The following is a 16,962-nucleotide window of genomic DNA, read 5'->3' on the forward strand; positions in this document are numbered from 1 at the left end:
GGAAGAGGGGCCCAAGCACAGCAGGGCAGAGTAACCTCATGAACAACCGAAGGAATGAGCCATTCAACAAGAAGGGACATTCTGGGGGAAGCAGGAAGGCCTCAGCAAGAAAGATGTGCTCACAGGCCCAGAGGAAATGAGGCAAATCCAACGTGACTACCCAGCGGGGCAGGGGCTCAGCCCAGACCCCAGGTCCCAGCTCTCGGGGGAGTGTTCGGGGCTCCACGCAGAGCTCAGCCCAGTGGAAGTCAGCAGGAGAGGGGAGAGCTGGGGACGCAAGGCAATCTGTACTCAATGAAAGTGGGTGGCAGTTGGCCAGAGCACGGAGCTTATCGAAACCAGCTGTTCCGCCTCCAATTACAGGGCCAGCGGGGAGCAGGGCTATTTTTAGCTTTCCAGCGTTTGGCGGAGCAAAGACCTGCCTTATGTGTAGGTAGTGGGGTGTGCCGAGGCACTCAGGGAGCCCCAGCGCAGGCCAAGGCGGGCGTAGACGAAACAGATCTATTCTGCAGAGCGGGAGCCCCGAGTGGGTAAGAGATGGTTCTGGGTCCTGTCCGCCCCCAGCCCTATTCCCCAAGTCCCCAAAATCAGTGGCAGAAAGAAAGCTGCCGGCAGCTGGGGGAGGCAAACAGATGTGGAGTGCCCACTCTTGGAAGCTGAGAGTCGGCTGCCAGCTGCCCACCAGCTGTCCCCTCAGGGGCCACCTCTGCCCGGACCGGCAGCCCTGCGGCCAGGGTGGGGGAGAGACAGGAAGCCCCCTGCAGCAGCTGCTAGCGCAGAAAAAGGCAGCCCAGAAGACAGAGGAGCCGAGACCCAGCTTTCTGCCCACAGTTGAGTCTCGAGCTTTTTTGAGGACCAATTTGCTGGGCAGATTTGGGCAAATCGCTGTCCCTCTCTGGGCCTCCAAAGGGTCCATCTGCAAGTGGTCCATTCAGGGACCCTCTGGATTTTGTCAGTAATTTTCAAATCACACTGAATCTTGAGCTGGGGTCCAGCGTTCAAAACCAGACACCATTCACCTCTAATGCAGGGACCCTGACCTCTCGTAAATGAGTAAAAAGGGCCAGGTGGAAACTCTGCTGAGCCAGCCAGCACTTCTGAAGACACAGCCACTCAGGGCGGCCAACTGGCCACATGGGAAGACTAAAGCATCTTATGACTTTTCAAGAGAAGCCAGAAATCCAGCGTTTCCTGTGAAATCTCCCAAATGTTAAATGTGGATATTGAATACCACGTTTTATGGAAAACGCGTCTGCAAACCGCACTGGGTCAGCGGGACATCGTCTGCCTCCACGGGGGTGCAGGGAAGCGTGCAGGCAGGAGGATCAGCCTCTGAGTGAGAAGAAAGGTTCGGAAGCCAGCCGGCCGCCAGTTGGTGGGGGCCAGGGCATGAGGAGCAGCGAGATCCAGTCTTCCAGAAAGACGTAACTGGGTGCAGGGTGGGGGGCGCTGGGGACGCAGGGAGCAGATCGGCCTACGTGGGCAGGAGCCGGAGAGTCACGGAACGGGGGCCTGGCTGAGAGTCAGCATGCGTCAGCCTTCATCGCTCTTCCTTCCTGCCCCACTATATCATGCACCCAGTAAACATGGGTTTCACCTACTGTCTGTCAAGTCCAAGGCTGGGCATGGGGGACACACAGGCACGCCTGGCAATCTTCCCGGGAAGGTCCCTGAGTGAGGGCCAGTGTCCACTCACTCTCAGTACGAGAATCCCATTTCTCTTGCTCATCTCCTCCATGGCCTTGAGCTCCATGAGGGCAGGAACTGGTGTTTGGGGGTGGGTTATGTTCACCCCTGTGATTCCATGGTCTGAAATGCTTCCGGGGGCTGTCTGCAGCAATGCCTGGCAAATCATTATCACCTACTACGTATTGACGGGGCTTCCCTGGTGGCTCGGGGTAAAGACTTCACCTGCCAACACAGGAGACGCAGGTATCTTGATCCCTGGGCTGAGAAGATCCCCTGGAGAAGGAAATGGCAACCCACTCCAGTATTCCTACCTGGGAAATCCCATGGACAGAGGAGCCTGGCAGGCTACAGTGCATGAGATCGTAAAAGAACTGGACATGCCTTAGCAACTAACAACAATCGTGCACTGATAATGGCAGTCAACTGCCTCACAGTGTCACATGAAGATGAAAAGGCATGGCCGCGTGGCCGCACCCGGAGCAGAGAGGGGCCGCCTGACCATGTCCCTAGGGCCGCTGGTTCCTTCCACCTGAGAGGACCTGGGTCCCAGCCGAGAAGAAAGAGGACCGACCGCAGCCCCGGACTGGGGGCAGAGCAAAGCCTCCAGGGAGGTGAGTTCCATTAGCACGATGATAAACAAGCTTTAGTCCTGGCCCTGTTTCAAATGGGCAATGAAAGAAATCTCCCTAATCCTTCCTGAGGAGACAGAACACTGCTGAAGCTCTAATCACAGACCAGTTATCCCGTCCGGCTGGACTAAGCTCTCCGAAGGGTTTGTCAAGGGGCGGGGAGGGCCTCTGACCCTGGGGGGCCGGAAGCACACCTCTCCTAAGAGAAAAACCTCCTTTCTTGCCCAGGGATTAGGAGATTAGCTGATGGAGACCAACCAGGCTGCCCCTTCCCGGCTTCCCGCAGGTCTGGGGCCCACACTCGCCCCTCCACAGAGCCTCCCAGGGAACGTGGAGCCAGGTCACTGACCTGAGAACAGATCCCGACTCAAAGGCATTGCTGCCACCTCTCAGGGTCTCGATGACCCTTAAGGCCCCCTGGCTGCTGCCAGGCCAACACCCCTACCCCACCCCCTTCCCCAGCTTCACACTCTGTCTCCAACTGCCCATCCAACAACCTTTCAATATCTTTCAACATGCAAATGTCTACGGGGTGTCTCAACCTTATTAACATGTCCAAACCGGGGTTCCAAGTCTCCAAGTCTCCGCCCCTTTCCCCACCTGGCTTCCAGGTCACCGCGCTCACCCGCGTGCCTCCCACCTCTCTGCCAGCTTCCTCTGTCTCCTTTGATAGTTGCTCCTCACCCCCAGGGCCCAGTCCATCCCTAGCTCATTTCTTTCCGGCCCTCTTTCTACTCATCGTCTTGCAGATTTCATTCAGTTTCATGACTTTGGAGACCATCTAAATGCCCACATGCCCTGCACTTAGATCTCTAACTCAGACTCTTCTCCCTGAGTAAAGATTTCATATCCCCCTAGCAAGTCGACATCTCCATCTGGGGCCCGGTCTATATATGAGCATCCAAACATCCCCTGGGCTGTACCCCACCCCCTGAAACCTCCCTGCGTCTCCCCCACAACTTCTCAGCAAGCAGCCATCCGCCTTTCCAGGTACTCAAAATCCTTAATTCCTTCCTCCCTCGCCCCGTCAGCAAATGCCATCACCTTCAAGATGACCCAGAATGTAACACTCACCCCCATCTCCACGGTGACCACCCTAGACCCAGTCACCTCTCCCCTGGTCTATGATAACAGAATAATTCCAGCGGCTTTTATCCCAGGCCTCCCCAAAAGCTTTGGGGATGCAAGTGGGATATAAGTTAATGAATTCTAAACAGAACCCCAGCTTCACAGGCAAGCTTCTCTCCCCACAAGCTTTGTGGGGCCCCAGGCATTCTCCCACCCTCTCCAGAGCGTGACCACCAGGTCTAACACACAGCAGGGCCTGGGAACAACTGGATGGTTTTACAGGGACTGCAATTCTTCTTCCGCTTCTCCCAATCCCCAGCCTGCTCCCCCAGGTGAATGAGATTTAAACCTGGGTTTAGGATCCAACCCCGACTCACCTGCATTCTGGCTCTTTGGTCCTCGGTTATAAAATAGCAGCAGGGGCAATAACATTTTATTATTAGGAAATAATGTAGTTCCCAAACAGGGAAATTGGAGGCCCCAACTACTGAAAGCCATAGGAGAACTGCCTCCCCTTATGTATCTCCGGAAGGGAGGTCTTACCAGACACCCACCCAGCCAACACCTCGATCTCAGACTTCCCGCCTCTAAAACCGTGAGAAAATACATCTCTGTTGTTTCAGCTGCCCAGACTCTGGGACTTTGTTAGGGCATCTGAACAGACTAATTCAAAGGTCTACATTTGCTCTTCCGGCCCTTCCAAAACCTTTGAAATCAACTCTCTGCATTAAATACCTCTTTGCTTAACATAGCTACAGGGGCTTCTCTTTGCTTAAATTCAAGAGCAGCGTTTTTCAACCCATGGTGGGCAACCCTCTCGGAGTCTGTGGAAGTCTCACTCAGCAGTATTTTTGAAATGGAGAAATAAGTAGAACAGAATAGACACAAATATTTGCAGGGTGTATCAAGTACAGTAAATGTGAAACTTTGGCTTCAATCATACAATTAATGGGTTGTATGTGTGTACCCGGTCACAATATCAGCATTACATTTTGCACTGAGCCGTGGTCAAAAACATTTGAAAGACCTGATATGGGGACCTCACTGTGCCTGACCTTCAAGGGCTGTTCCATAAGCATTTAGGGTGCTTTAGTGGCTCTACCCAGGGGGGCTCCTGAGGGAAGGGGCAGAGCTGGGAAAAGCCAGGTGAGTGTAGATGGTCTGCCCACCTCCAGCCGAGGCCCAGGACCCAGGGGAGGGCAGGGTGGAGGCACTCACTTGCCAAGGAAGCACTTGGGGACGGTGCTCAGTTTTCTCCGACGGTCCTTGATGAGGTTCACCTTCTTGTTCATCATCATGTGGTACAGCTTCTCCCCCTTCTCCGCGATCATGACGTAGGCGTCGCGCTCCATGCCCAGCTTCAGGCCTACGGAGGAGACACGGTCAGCGCCAGGCACTGGGAGCAGTGGGGACAGGCCTGCGGATCCCGAAAGCCTGTCTCCAGCTGACCCCCACTGCCACCAAGAGTCCCAGGACGACCAACCATACTGGCATGACCTTGGGCAAGTCTCCTCCATTAGCCCTCAGTCTTCCCATCTGTCTAGTGGGCTAAGCCAGATAAGCTGAGCTCCCACCAGGTTATCACAGTCGCAGAGCTCCTACCCCTTCAAAGACCTGCTTTTTGGTAGGTGGCCCCGATCTCTCTGGAAAGGAGAGACACAGCTCTGTCCCCAGACACAGCTGTCACTCGACAGGAGGGATCAGACTGGGGGAAGCCATATACACTCCCGGATCCAGGAAAGCCCCCGGCCACGCACTCTCGCGCTGCTCCCGCTCGCGGATGATGGCGTCCAACCACTTTTGCTTCTCCTCCGCCGTCTTGGCCATGCAGACAAACCACTTGTTCTTGGCCGTGTTGTGGATCTTCCAGCCGTTGGTGACGGTGTAGCCATTGCTGTGATAATCCGCTAGCGGGGGCAGGAGGCAAAGAGAGGAGGTCAACAAGGATTCAGCCATAGAACTCAACATTCATCATTATGTGCTTACGAGTGAGGTCGTGGGACCAGCCCTGCCTGCTCCAGAGAGACAGGGTGGTGGGCACAACAATGGGACCGGGTTTGGCGGCTAAACTTACCACCCTTCAAATGCTCCCTCTCCTATCTCTTCCCTGGTAGACAAGGAAGACCTGCCCGTAAAGAAGTCTCCCAAGCTCTCAATTATAGGGGCTTCATGCAGGAACGACTCCATGAGAGACACCTGGTGATTCCCTGCCTGCTTGCCCATCTCCTTCGTGCACTTTAGGTTGCTTAAAACCCTAGTGCAGGGGCTTCCCTGATGGTCCAGGGGTTAAGAACCCGGCTGTCAATGTAGGGGACCTGGTTTGGATCCCTGGTCTGGGAAGATTTCACATGCCATGGGGCACCTAAGCTGGTGTGTGCTGTAACTACTGATCCTGTGCTCCAGGATCAGTACTACTGAGCCCATAAGCTGCAACTCCTGAAGCCCGTGCTCCGCAAGAAGCGGAGCCACCACAGTGAGAAGCCCACGCAGCATGGGGGGGCCTACCTGTCCCGTCCTCCACGTTCTCCACCTCCATGACCTCAGTGTTGATTCGACCCCGGAAGATGTACAAGGAGCCGTTGATGGATTTGGTCCTCTTGGTGGATTTCTTGCCCCCCGTGACCCTGAAAGGCAGCGGGAAGTCAGCGTCCCCTCCCTGTCCCCTCCCCGGGCCTCAGTCGTCTTCAACAGGGTGAACGGGAGCAGGACGGTCACACAGAAGGACACCCGGGGACAGGAGCAGAGCAGGAACTGGCTCTGAAGCGTGGCATTTTGGCTGGTGCTGGGGTGACTTGAGCAAGTCACTTTTCCACTCTCAGCCACAGTGTCCTCATCTGGAAAATGGGCTAATAACCTTGCTGACCTCCCAGAGCTACTTTCGAGCCAACAGGAGATATGGATGTGAAACCAATAAGAAGCAATAGAAACCCCACTCTTCTAAGGCTAGAAAATGGGTAGAGGCTCTTAGGGTGTCTAACAAACAGCAACTTCCTGAAATAAAACCAGAATGGAAAGGAACTCCATTTCTACATGAAGAAATCTGCACCTACCTACCTACCACTGATTCACTCGCTCAGGTGAATTCTCACACACCTACTCCGTCACTTGACAAACCATCTGGCCAGCACTTCCTCTAGGAAGCCTACCAAGGTGGGATCAGGGCAGTCACTCACCCATGCATTCAACAGGTGATCAAGAGAATACCTACCAGGCACTATTCTAGGTGCTGGGTCTGCAGCAGGGAACAAAACGTAGTCTCTGAGACTACGTCTTCCAATATGGGAGGGCAAGAGGCACCCCCAAAGCTCTCCATCATTCCCCCTTCCGGCTCCCACCCCCTGCAAGATTAACCCACTATCCTGATGGCGAACCTCATGGATTCACTTTGCTGTTTTGGAACTTCACATTCACGGGATCACACAGGGTGATGGTGATAGACGTTTGGGTCGGCTTCAGTTTGGTGCTGTGCCTTATATTCTGGGCACGTGTCTTATGAAGAACACACATGTGTGTTTCTTTGGGTTATCTACCTAGGAGTTGAATTTCTCAGTTATAAGGAATGCCCACAACTGGCTTTGGTAGATGCTGCCAAGCCATAACAATTATCCCACCCCAAGCAGCGTACAGACATTCCAGTTGCTCCACCGTCTCCATGACTGGTATTGAATTTCTCATTCTGGCCACTCTGGTGGCAGAGAGGAGTGTCTGAATAAAGATTTCATCTGTATTTCCCTGGTGAATAATGAGGCTGAGCACTTTTTCATGTTTACTGGCCATCTGGTGTCTTCCATTTGTGAAATGACTGTCCCTTGACCATTTTTCTGTTGGGCTGTCTTTTTCTCAATGATTTATAACAGGGCTCAGCAGATTTTCTTCTGAAAAGGAACCAGCGTGTAAATATTTTCAACTGGGTGGGCCATATGGTCTCTGTTACAACTACTGAACTCAGCCCTTGAGGCATGAGTGGGTCCACAGACAACACAAAAATGAATGGGCATGGCTATTTGCCAATAAAACTTTATTTATAAAAATAGGCAGAAGGCCAAAGTTGGCCTATATATTATGGATAGGATTGCAAAGTGATAGCAAAGATCTTCTCCTCCTCTGAGGCCTGGTTTTTTATTCTCTTCTTGTTGTCTTTCAAGGAACAAAAGTTCTTAATTTTAATGTAGTCTGATAAATCTCTTTTTCCTTTATACTTTCTGTACAATTTAAAAAATCTTTGCTTAACCCCCAGATCATGAAGACAGACTCCTATGCCTTCTTCTAGAAGCTTTATTGTTTTATTGTTCACATTTAAATCAATGATCCACCTGAAGTTGACTTTTGTATATCGTATGAAGGATCAAGACTCATCTTTTTCCCGCTGGATATCAAACTGATCCAGCACCATATACTGAACCGCACTGGTACTTGTGTTGAAATTTAAATGACTGCTTTCACGGAGGTCTATTTCTGGACTCACTACTGCACTCCATTAATCTGTCTGATTTTACACCAAAACTACACTGTCTTAATTACAGCAGCTTCACAGCAAGATTTGGTGTCAGTAATCAAAGTCCTCTATCTTTGTCCTCCTTCAAAACTGTCTTAGCTGTCTTTGTCTGTTTGTGTTTCCATGTAAACTTTAAAAATCATTTACGTACATAGACACACAACCTCCCTCCTGCAATTTTTATCGGAATCCCATTGAGGTTCTAGCCAACGTCTGATAAGAGAATGCAAAGCACTTGATGGTGATGTGGAGGTGAGGCAGGTCAGAATGAAGGACAGCTAAGACTCTGGCCTCAGAGCCTGAGTAAATGGTGGCGCCCTTTATTAGGAATGAAAAAGACTCAAGGAGAAAAAGGTCTGGAGCAGATGTTGCAATGCAAAGCAAGAGTCTTGGAACTTCCCTGGCAGTCCAGTGGTTAAGATTCCACACTCCCAACGCAGAGGGCACAGGTTTGATCCCTGGTTGGGGAACTAAGATCCCACATGCCGCATGGTACGGCCTAAATAAAATGAAGAATCTTGTTTTAGACCCAAGTGAAGTGTGAGCTGCGTGTTACAAAACCAAGGGGAGACACAGTTTTAGATTTCTCCTACTTTACACACCCTGTACCAGGCATCATTCTAACCACCTTACGTGTTTTATCTTAACCTGTAAAAACAACCTCATGAGATGGAGAGTGTTTTCACCCCCACTAAACAGACAGAAAGACAGAGGCTTAAGAGTTGACATAGCTAGCAGGCGGCAGCGTCTCTGTATTCTTAACCACTACATATTGCTGACGCCTCCATGATCTGAAACAAGCAGCTGAGACACGTGAGACTTAGCTCTTCTGTGCCCAGTTTCCTCTTCTGAAGAATGGGGAGGTGGGCTTTTAAAACTCTCCCTTCCACTTCTGACACCCGAGAAGCCTCTATTTTTATTTTTTTTAATACGTATTTCTTTGGCCACCCGGGTCCTAGTGGCAGCAGGCAGGATCTTTGCTGTATCTTGGGGAATCTTTCATTGCAGCTTGCAGACTCAGTAGCTGAGGCACACGAGGTTAGTTGCCCCTCTGCATGGGGGATCTTAGTTCCCCAACCAGGGATGGAACCTGCATTCCCTGCATTGAAAGGGGGGCTCTTAAGCACTGGACCACCAGGGAAGTCCTGAAGAGCCTCCAGTTTTGAATCAGACCAGAAGCACTCTTGAGTCAGAGACCTCTCCTGACCCATGACCCAGATTGGTGGTGCCTGGTGAAGACATAACGGGAGGCAGACACCTACCAGCATCGGGCATTTCCTGGGACCACATCAGAGTCAGGCCGGGAGCTCCATCCACCACTGACGGCCCCACCCCTCCGAGACCTCTCAGAGCCCAGCCCTCGGGCTCCTGACCCGGTACAGGAAAGGTGGCAGCCTGCCAGCTTCCCCCGGGTGACACATGCCCTCGGCCTCCAGCCGGCACTGCTCACTCGCAAGCCGGAGGCCAGAAACGGCGTTACAAGAGCTCGGGCGGCCACAGGCCCGGCCCGAAGGCCCCCGGGGGTCCAGCAGCGCCAGTATCAGCTGCTATCGCTCCAGCGGAGGAAGGGCCCGCGCGGGGGTGGCTGAAGCCTGAGCAAACTCGGCCCGGGCTGGGGGCCCACGGGGCCCGAAGGGACGTGCTGTTTTCTAAACCCCCGTGTTCTGGGAAAACGGCCTGCTTCAGACGGCCCGGGGAGGTGGTGCGGGCGGGGCTACCGGTGGATGCCGGTCGTGGCCTTGGCATCGCCGAAGGAGGACTCTCAGGACGGCCCCAGTGAGGACAGGCAGGACGCAAGGCGGGAGGAGAAGGCAGCGTTGGTGGAGGGACAGGAGGACACGAGAGTCGCAGACAGACTAAGGGAGTGAGCGGGAAGAAAACGTCACGCGAGGAAGAGACACTGACCCAGCCATGCAGAGACGGCGAGGACGCACACGGAGGCCTCTGAGCAGAAGGAGCAAGTCCCAGGACAAGGAGGGGAGCGGGCAGAGGGAGGGGCCTGTGGCTGAAGCGCCTACTGTGTGCTAATCGCGCCGAGTAGGAACTCGTCACCTGCGGAGGTTAACAGTAACAGCAGCTACTCGTTCCGGGCACTTACTACGCGCCAAGCAAACTTAACAGGTCTGTCCTTCAAAACGGCTCTACAGGGTACACGATAATTCAACCTATTCCACAGGCGAGGAAATTGAAGCAGAGAGGCAAAGTCGCGGAGCTAGAGAAACAATAAAGAACTCGGCTCTTAACCAAACACTATTGTAAAGAAGGGGTTTTATGAACCCCATTTTACAGAAGAGAAACCCGAGGCTCAGAGAGGTCAGACTGCTGAAGGAGGACAGTGACACGTGTCCCCACGCCCACACTGAACACCGCTCACTCATCCCGTGGAACAATTCCTCACCACAACCTTAGGAGGCCAGCGGAATCAGACGAGGAACACGAGGCTCAGGGAGACAGTAAGTGACAAGCCCAGAACCACGAAGGAAGGCGGAGGTGATGCTGAGAGTAAGGCCCAGATCTGGACCTCCCCTCAGCCCTAGCTTTTGCTAGATAAAAGAATAAAGAAGCCTCTGGCAAGTCACTGGTTCATCCCTGAAACAACATAGCAGGAAGAAGTTTCATTCAAAAAGGGCTGCACGAATCAGCTGCGACTGTCCTCTACCTCCTTGGCAAGAAAACTGAAAGGCAGGAATTCTCTTGGCCCACCAACCTACCCACCCACTCGTCCATCCAACCATCCACTCATGCCCCCCCCTCCCCTCCGTCTCCTAACTTTCCCTCTCTCCACTCATTCATTCATCGCTCCATCAACTCAACCATCCAATCGCCCAACCTCCCACACCAGGGACTAGCCACTATGGCAACTACCAACCAACCATTCTTCAACACACCATCCAACAGACCATCTACCCACTAATCTCTAAACCTCCACCATCCACTCAGCTTCCCAATGTTATGACCATCCAGCCATCCATCCATCTACCCATTTACTTATCAAGGCCCCAACTCACCTTTCATCTAAACACACCTCTGCCAGTCCATCATGTCTTCATATCCATTCTCCAATGACCCAAACATAGATTCCCCCAACCGACTATCTATCCCTCCATCCAGCCAGCTCCTAAATTCCAACCACTCACTCATTCATCTACTCACTCATCCGTCCACCAATCAATTCATACACGCATCCACAAGCACTGTCCCCCGGCCTCCCTTCACCTACGTCCATTAATCTCCCAAACTTCCAACTATGCATCTATCCCTCCTCCCATTTGCCCACACATCCTACCAAACATCCATCCCCATCGGCCAGTCTACCATTCATCCACCCGTCCACTCACTCTACAAAGTTTAAGAAGCTCCAATGAAAGATGCAAAAATGAGAAAGACACTATCTTTCCCTCAAAAAAATGTAACAGGAGAAGGATCCCCTCCCCTCAAACCATCTATCTTTGGATCTTAGAATCACAGGATGTGAGTGCCACAAAAAAAATCTCCAAACTGCCATGATCATCTCAATCTACACTGTCCACCACGGCGGCCACAAGCCACATGTGACTACTGAGCTTAAAGGATGCCTAGCACAAATTGAGACGTGCTGTAAGCATAAGAGACACACTAGATTTTGAAGCTTTAGTGTACATTCTTTAAAAGAATGCAAAATACCTACTCAATCAATTTTTTAAACTGATTAGGTAGAATAATAATATTTGGGGATATACTGGGGTAAATAAAATATATTATTTAAATTCATTCCACCTACCTCTTTTTGCTTTTCTAAATGTGACTACTAGAAAATTTTAACTATCCTATATTCCTGAGAGTGCTGATCAAGAACAAATCCCGCAACTCAGAAGAGAAAAGGGAGGCCCAGAGAGGGAAATGACAAGCCGATGTCAGCCCCAGGAGAAACTGTCAAGACTGCAACCCGATCTCAGCCTCCTGACCCACCCCGGCAGCCCGGGCCCAGCCTCCAGCCACTCACCTGGATTTCCGCTTGCAATAGACAAGCAGGTTGTCGAAGAGGAAGAAAGCTCTTTCCTGGATGTTGCCTGCAGAGATTTTTAACAAAGTCCCTTGCAGGAGGAGCTGGGTGCAGATGTCCGTGAGGTTGGAGCCCTAGGAGAGCAACAGGGCGGGGGTGCAGTGTATGAGCTGGTGAATCCAGGGGAGCCCTTGGGAATACCCCTCTTGGTTCCCAGAGACAGACCTGTCCCTGACTCCCTCACAACCCCAAAATCTCAATGCACCACTGGAGGTGAACAGGCAGAAACCCAGTACCACCCAATCGATGGCTGCCCTCTGGTGCGTGCGCCAGAATAATGCTGGTAGGAGCTGACAGAGATGACCACCGCTCAGAGAGGGGGCCTGGGACTCCGCAAGGTGGAAGGATGCACTCAGCCCACACAGCCCAGGCTGTGCTTCGTTATAGGTTTTGTTGTGTTTTGTTTGGTTGGTTTTTTTGCCAATCCCCTCCCCGCTTGTTTATTTGTGTCTTGACTTGTTACTTTATCTCCTCCACAAGACTGCCACCTCTGGGACTTCTCTGGTGGTCCAGCAGCTAAGACACCAAGCTCCCCAGGCGGGGGGTCCAGGTTCGAGCCCTGGCAGGGGAACTAGATTCCACATGCCGCAACTAAGAGTTCGCATACCACACCTACAGCTCCTGCGTGCTGCAACTAAGACTGAGAACAGCCAAATAAACACATAACTATTTTTTAAATATTGGCAGAATTCATTACATACATACAAAGAATGCCACTTTCATAAAGACAGGAAGCATTATCAAGCATCTATCAAGCCTTTGCCACGGTACTTCTAGCACCTCCCACACACTGTGGCACCCAGGAGGAGATTAACAAAGGCCTGCAGAACGAGTGACCAGCCCCAAGGGAACACCGTCACGGGAAGGATTCCGAGAGCGCCCCCTCTAGCTGGGGACGTGAGAAGAGATGGGAACGGTTCCTGAATTCTACCTGGTCATCTGTGCTAAATAACCAAGACGCTGGATGTGTGTGGGGTGCACTGAACCTTCGTGGGGCTCAAGCAGTGTGGTCAGGAAAGGCACTGGGGAGGTGTGGGAGGACGGCGAAGATAAAGAGGCTGAGGATACGGATGGGGCGAGGTCCCTGCTGGAAGGAGTCCTCAGACCCAACGACCACACAGGTCCATCTGGAGCTCTGAGGGGACCAGGGCCGGGGCAGAGAGATCTTACAGTGATAAGAGAGAGGAAGCGGGAAAGAGACCTTGGAGAGCATGGGCCCCTGGGGAGGAGGGGTCGCAGACCCACGCTCCTCTTCCATCCTAGAAAGGTGGTTCAGCTGGCACGTGTCTGCCCAACCACAGACTCCACCTCTCAGCATCCCTCGCGCCAGGCGTGGTCCTGTGACGATATTCTGGCCAGCGTGCCCCACTCCAACATCCTTTTCTTGAGAGAAAACTGCCTCCCGTTTCTCCCTTATCTCCCCTTGCCTAGGCTAGAAGGTGGCCACAGACAGCAGAAGACGGCATTGGAAGGGACCAGGGTCCAGAAGGAGCAGGGCTGCCCCATGCCCAGCCTGCATCGCTACTGAGAAATAAACCACTGGGTTGTTTGCTTTTGTTGCTGTTTTTGTTTTGGCTGCATTGCACAGCATGCCAGATTTCAGTTCCCTGACCAGGGGTCAAACCTGTGCCCCCTGCAGTGGACGTGCAGAGCCCGAACCACTGGACTGCCAGGGAAATCCCAAGATTTTTATCTCACTTAAACTTATATCTCACTTAAACCATTATAGTCTCTCTTGTGTAGAGCCTCCAACTTCAAGTGCTTGATGTACTTTAAAAACATCAAAATAAGGATGGAGGCCCCATCCACAGGTGGGGCCTCTGACACTGAGGCCCAGGGGATATGACACGGTAAGTGTTTATTTTAGGGGAAATTCATTATGAACCTGCAGATCACAGAGTAGCAAGAAATCAAGAGACAAGATGCTGTCCCTGCCTGGAAATAAACTGAGGGTTGAAAGAGCGGGGATTCTTCGCAGAATCTCCTTCCCCAGACACTCAGCACCCAGGAGCGACAAGGTGTTCATACCCAAGAGAGGCCTGCCATCTCAATTATTTCTGAGACCCAGCACGGGGAACTGGTTTCGGCAACTCAGAAATGAGACTGTCTGCTAACTGCCCACTGCAATTCCCTCCACTGCTGTCAGAGCTGGTTTGCCTGGTGCACATGCGCCAGCTGGAAGCAACAAATCCCTTCACCCAGTGGTGCCAGACAGCCCCCTCGGGGTCTTGGGAAACCAGCTTCTTTGCAGTCAAGGGCTGTGCAGCCCAGGACACAAGCACATACCCAGGCACAGAAATCACCACCTGGACACCTGTGTGCCACCAGCAGACACGTGACGCCCACAGCACAGCAACCCAGCAAGGTAGTGTGCCTGCTGCTCCGAGGGTATGGGGGCAAAAGCAGCCCTTGGAGCCTCAGCAGCCGTGCACACAGGGAGAGCGCGACTCCCCGGTGATGAGACGCCATCCGCGGCCCACAGGGCAGCTCAGAGCAGACGGCCACGCCACAGTTCCTGCGAGGCCCCGTGCTTCTGTCTCCTCCGCCCACCTCACTCGTGCCGGCCCACCCGTCCTTCCAGGATCCAAAGGGGATTTGGGCTGCTTGCATGTGCTGTGCTTAGCCGCTCGGTCGTGTCCGACTCTTTGCAACCCCATGGACTGTAGCTCGCCAAACTCCTCTGTCCATGGGATTTTCCAGGCAAGAATCCTGGAGTGGGTGGCCATGCCCTTCTCCAGGGGATCTTCCCGACGCGGGAACTGAACCCAGGTCTCCCACATTGCAGGAGGATTCCTACCCGTCTGAGCCACCAGGGAAGCATTCCAATGCATAGTATTTTAGAATAACTATCCTCAGAGTAAAGGGGACACCCAGATTTGTAAGATACAGGGCACCAGCTGACGCCAAAATGAAGGGAACCAGTGCTGTCCTGCCCGCTGCCCTTCAGGGTGGAAGGCTGCTGGGGCAGGAACCTACCGCCGGGCCCGGCTGTAAAGAGCCCCAGACCAAGGCCAGGGGGCCGCAGAGAAGAAGCACACCCAGCTTGGCAAGTTGCTTCCCTGGCCTCGGCCAAGGGCCACGCAGAAAACTGCATCTGAAGTGCCCAGGATGCTGCAGAGGAAGACCCTCCCGCCCCAGCCCTGCTGAGAAGCCCAGCCGACAGGCTCCCCGGAATCTTCAAACCCAGGTCAGAGGTGGTGCTAAAGACCAGATACACATGAAGAGGCTGAACACCGCGGTGTCCGCCGGTCGGGGCTGCAGGCCTCCTTCAGATAGAGCAGAAGAGAAGTGACGTGCAGAGAAGAGGGCGAAAGCTAAGGCAGGCTCAGGGCTTACCACCCGCCAGCTCCGGTTCTAAGTATCTCACAGAACTCCATTCATCCTTACAGCTCTCATTTTACAGAAACGGAGGTTCACTTTAGGAAACAAAGGCACAGGAGAGCGAAGTGACTTGTTCAAGGTCATGCAGCTAGTCCGGGGTTCCCTGATAGCTTAGCTGGTAATAAAAAAAAAATCTGCCTGCAATGCAAGAGACCCCGGTTCGATTCCTGGGTCAGGAAGATCCCCTGGAGAAGGGACAGGCTACCCACTCCAGTATTCTTGGGCTTCCCTGGTGACTCAGGGAAAGAATGAGCTGGGAAAGAATCCACCTGCGTTGTGGGAGACCTGGGTTCGATCCCTGGATCGGGAAGATTCCCTGGAGAAGGGAAAGGCTACCCACTCCAGTATTCTGGCCTGGAGAATTCCATAGACTGCATAGTCCCTGGGGTCGCAAAGAGTCGGACACGACTGAGCGACTTTCACGACGACGACACAGCTAGTCAGTGGGTGAGCTGCGACCTGAGACCAGACAGGCGGCCCTAACGCCCTACCCACTCACCTCTGCCACCTGTGCCCCTCCTAGACGGGGACCCAAAGCGTTTTTGATGCATTTGTTGGCCTGGAGCAGGGGTCTTCAGGAGGGCAAAAGCACAAGGCATCCCAGAGAGGGTGGGAAGAACATACAAGAACTTCTACTTATGGTCCCTCCTTTTAATGACTTTATGTTTTCCTCACGCTTCTTTCCCGCTGTCCCTCTTTGGAGGAGTGAGCAGTGGACAGTCTCTTAAACCAGGGCTTCCAGAGCCAGCAAGAGTGGTGTGTTCTCTCTTTTTCTTACTAAGACCATGCATGTCTTTTTACGACCGTGAGCTTCTCACGGAAGTCTGTGGAGCATCCCTTTGCGGGAGGGTCAGCCCACACTGGTACAAGCCCCGCCAAAGTTGCATGATGCTTTCTCATCTAAAAAAATCAAACAAGAAATCCTGCTTTGCAGCCACGGCTCTTCCTGACCTTTATGGAGTATTTACTCCGAACCAATTAAAAAAAAAAAAAAAAACACTGTTCTGAGCGCTTTGCATTCATCTAATCCCCGAATCCTCAAGTGACCCGTGTGGCCTCCTGCCACTATCCAAACTTATCAGATAAGGAAACTGAGGCAAAGGTACTCTCCAAGCAGAGGGGGTGGGCCCAGACACTTACTCCCACACTCTTGTGACATACTCCCATTTCCTGCTGCTCAATAAAATGGATTTATGGATTACCTTATCTGGTTCTAACTAAACCAGTCCCGCAACTAAAAAGGACAATTGGCTTATAGAGGATCAGGCTAAGAAAAAACCACAGATCAGAGATCAAACTAATGATGCAAGCCTGAGCACAGAGCAAGAGAGTGGCCAAGACAAGATCAACCTCCTCCAGAAACAAGTCCCTTGCCAGCCATATCCAAGAGAGAGAAGACAGCTATCTAATCAGATTGGCAAGAGGTCAAACAGACTAGAAAGTATCAAGAAGAGAATCAGAAATTGGGACCTGCAACCACCTTTGCTCACTGTGAACGCCGCCCTAAGTCATCCTGTCCTGAGGTGCTAACTGCTGATGGCAGGCAGTTATTGCAAGCAGCTTCACAGTTAAACATTATTTGTTCTAGCTGGAACATATCATTTTCCCAAGTCCACCGTGAGGATCAAACTTGAAAACCTTTCTACTATAGAGAAAAC

At 52.5% G+C, this 16,962-nt stretch overlaps 1 protein-coding gene across 1 annotated transcript in view; it reads right to left on the bottom strand.

The window, feature by feature from the left end:
* PREX1 (phosphatidylinositol-3,4,5-trisphosphate dependent Rac exchange factor 1) overlaps positions 1-16,962 on the bottom strand; it is a 176,392-nt gene that overhangs the window by 47,272 nt on the left and 112,158 nt on the right. Inside the window, exons 7-10 of the mRNA XM_043884896.1 lie at positions 11,864-11,997; positions 5,892-6,010; positions 5,144-5,293; positions 4,605-4,752 (exon numbers count right to left, since the gene is read on the bottom strand). Coding sequence (XP_043740831.1) covers positions 4,605-4,752; positions 5,144-5,293; positions 5,892-6,010; positions 11,864-11,997 — 551 coding nt within the window. The remainder of the gene's footprint in view (positions 1-4,604; positions 4,753-5,143; positions 5,294-5,891; positions 6,011-11,863; positions 11,998-16,962) is intronic.

This window comes from Cervus elaphus, chromosome 23 (assembly GCF_910594005.1).
Source record: "Cervus elaphus chromosome 23, mCerEla1.1, whole genome shotgun sequence".
Lineage (NCBI taxonomy): Eukaryota > Metazoa > Chordata > Mammalia > Artiodactyla > Cervidae > Cervus > Cervus elaphus.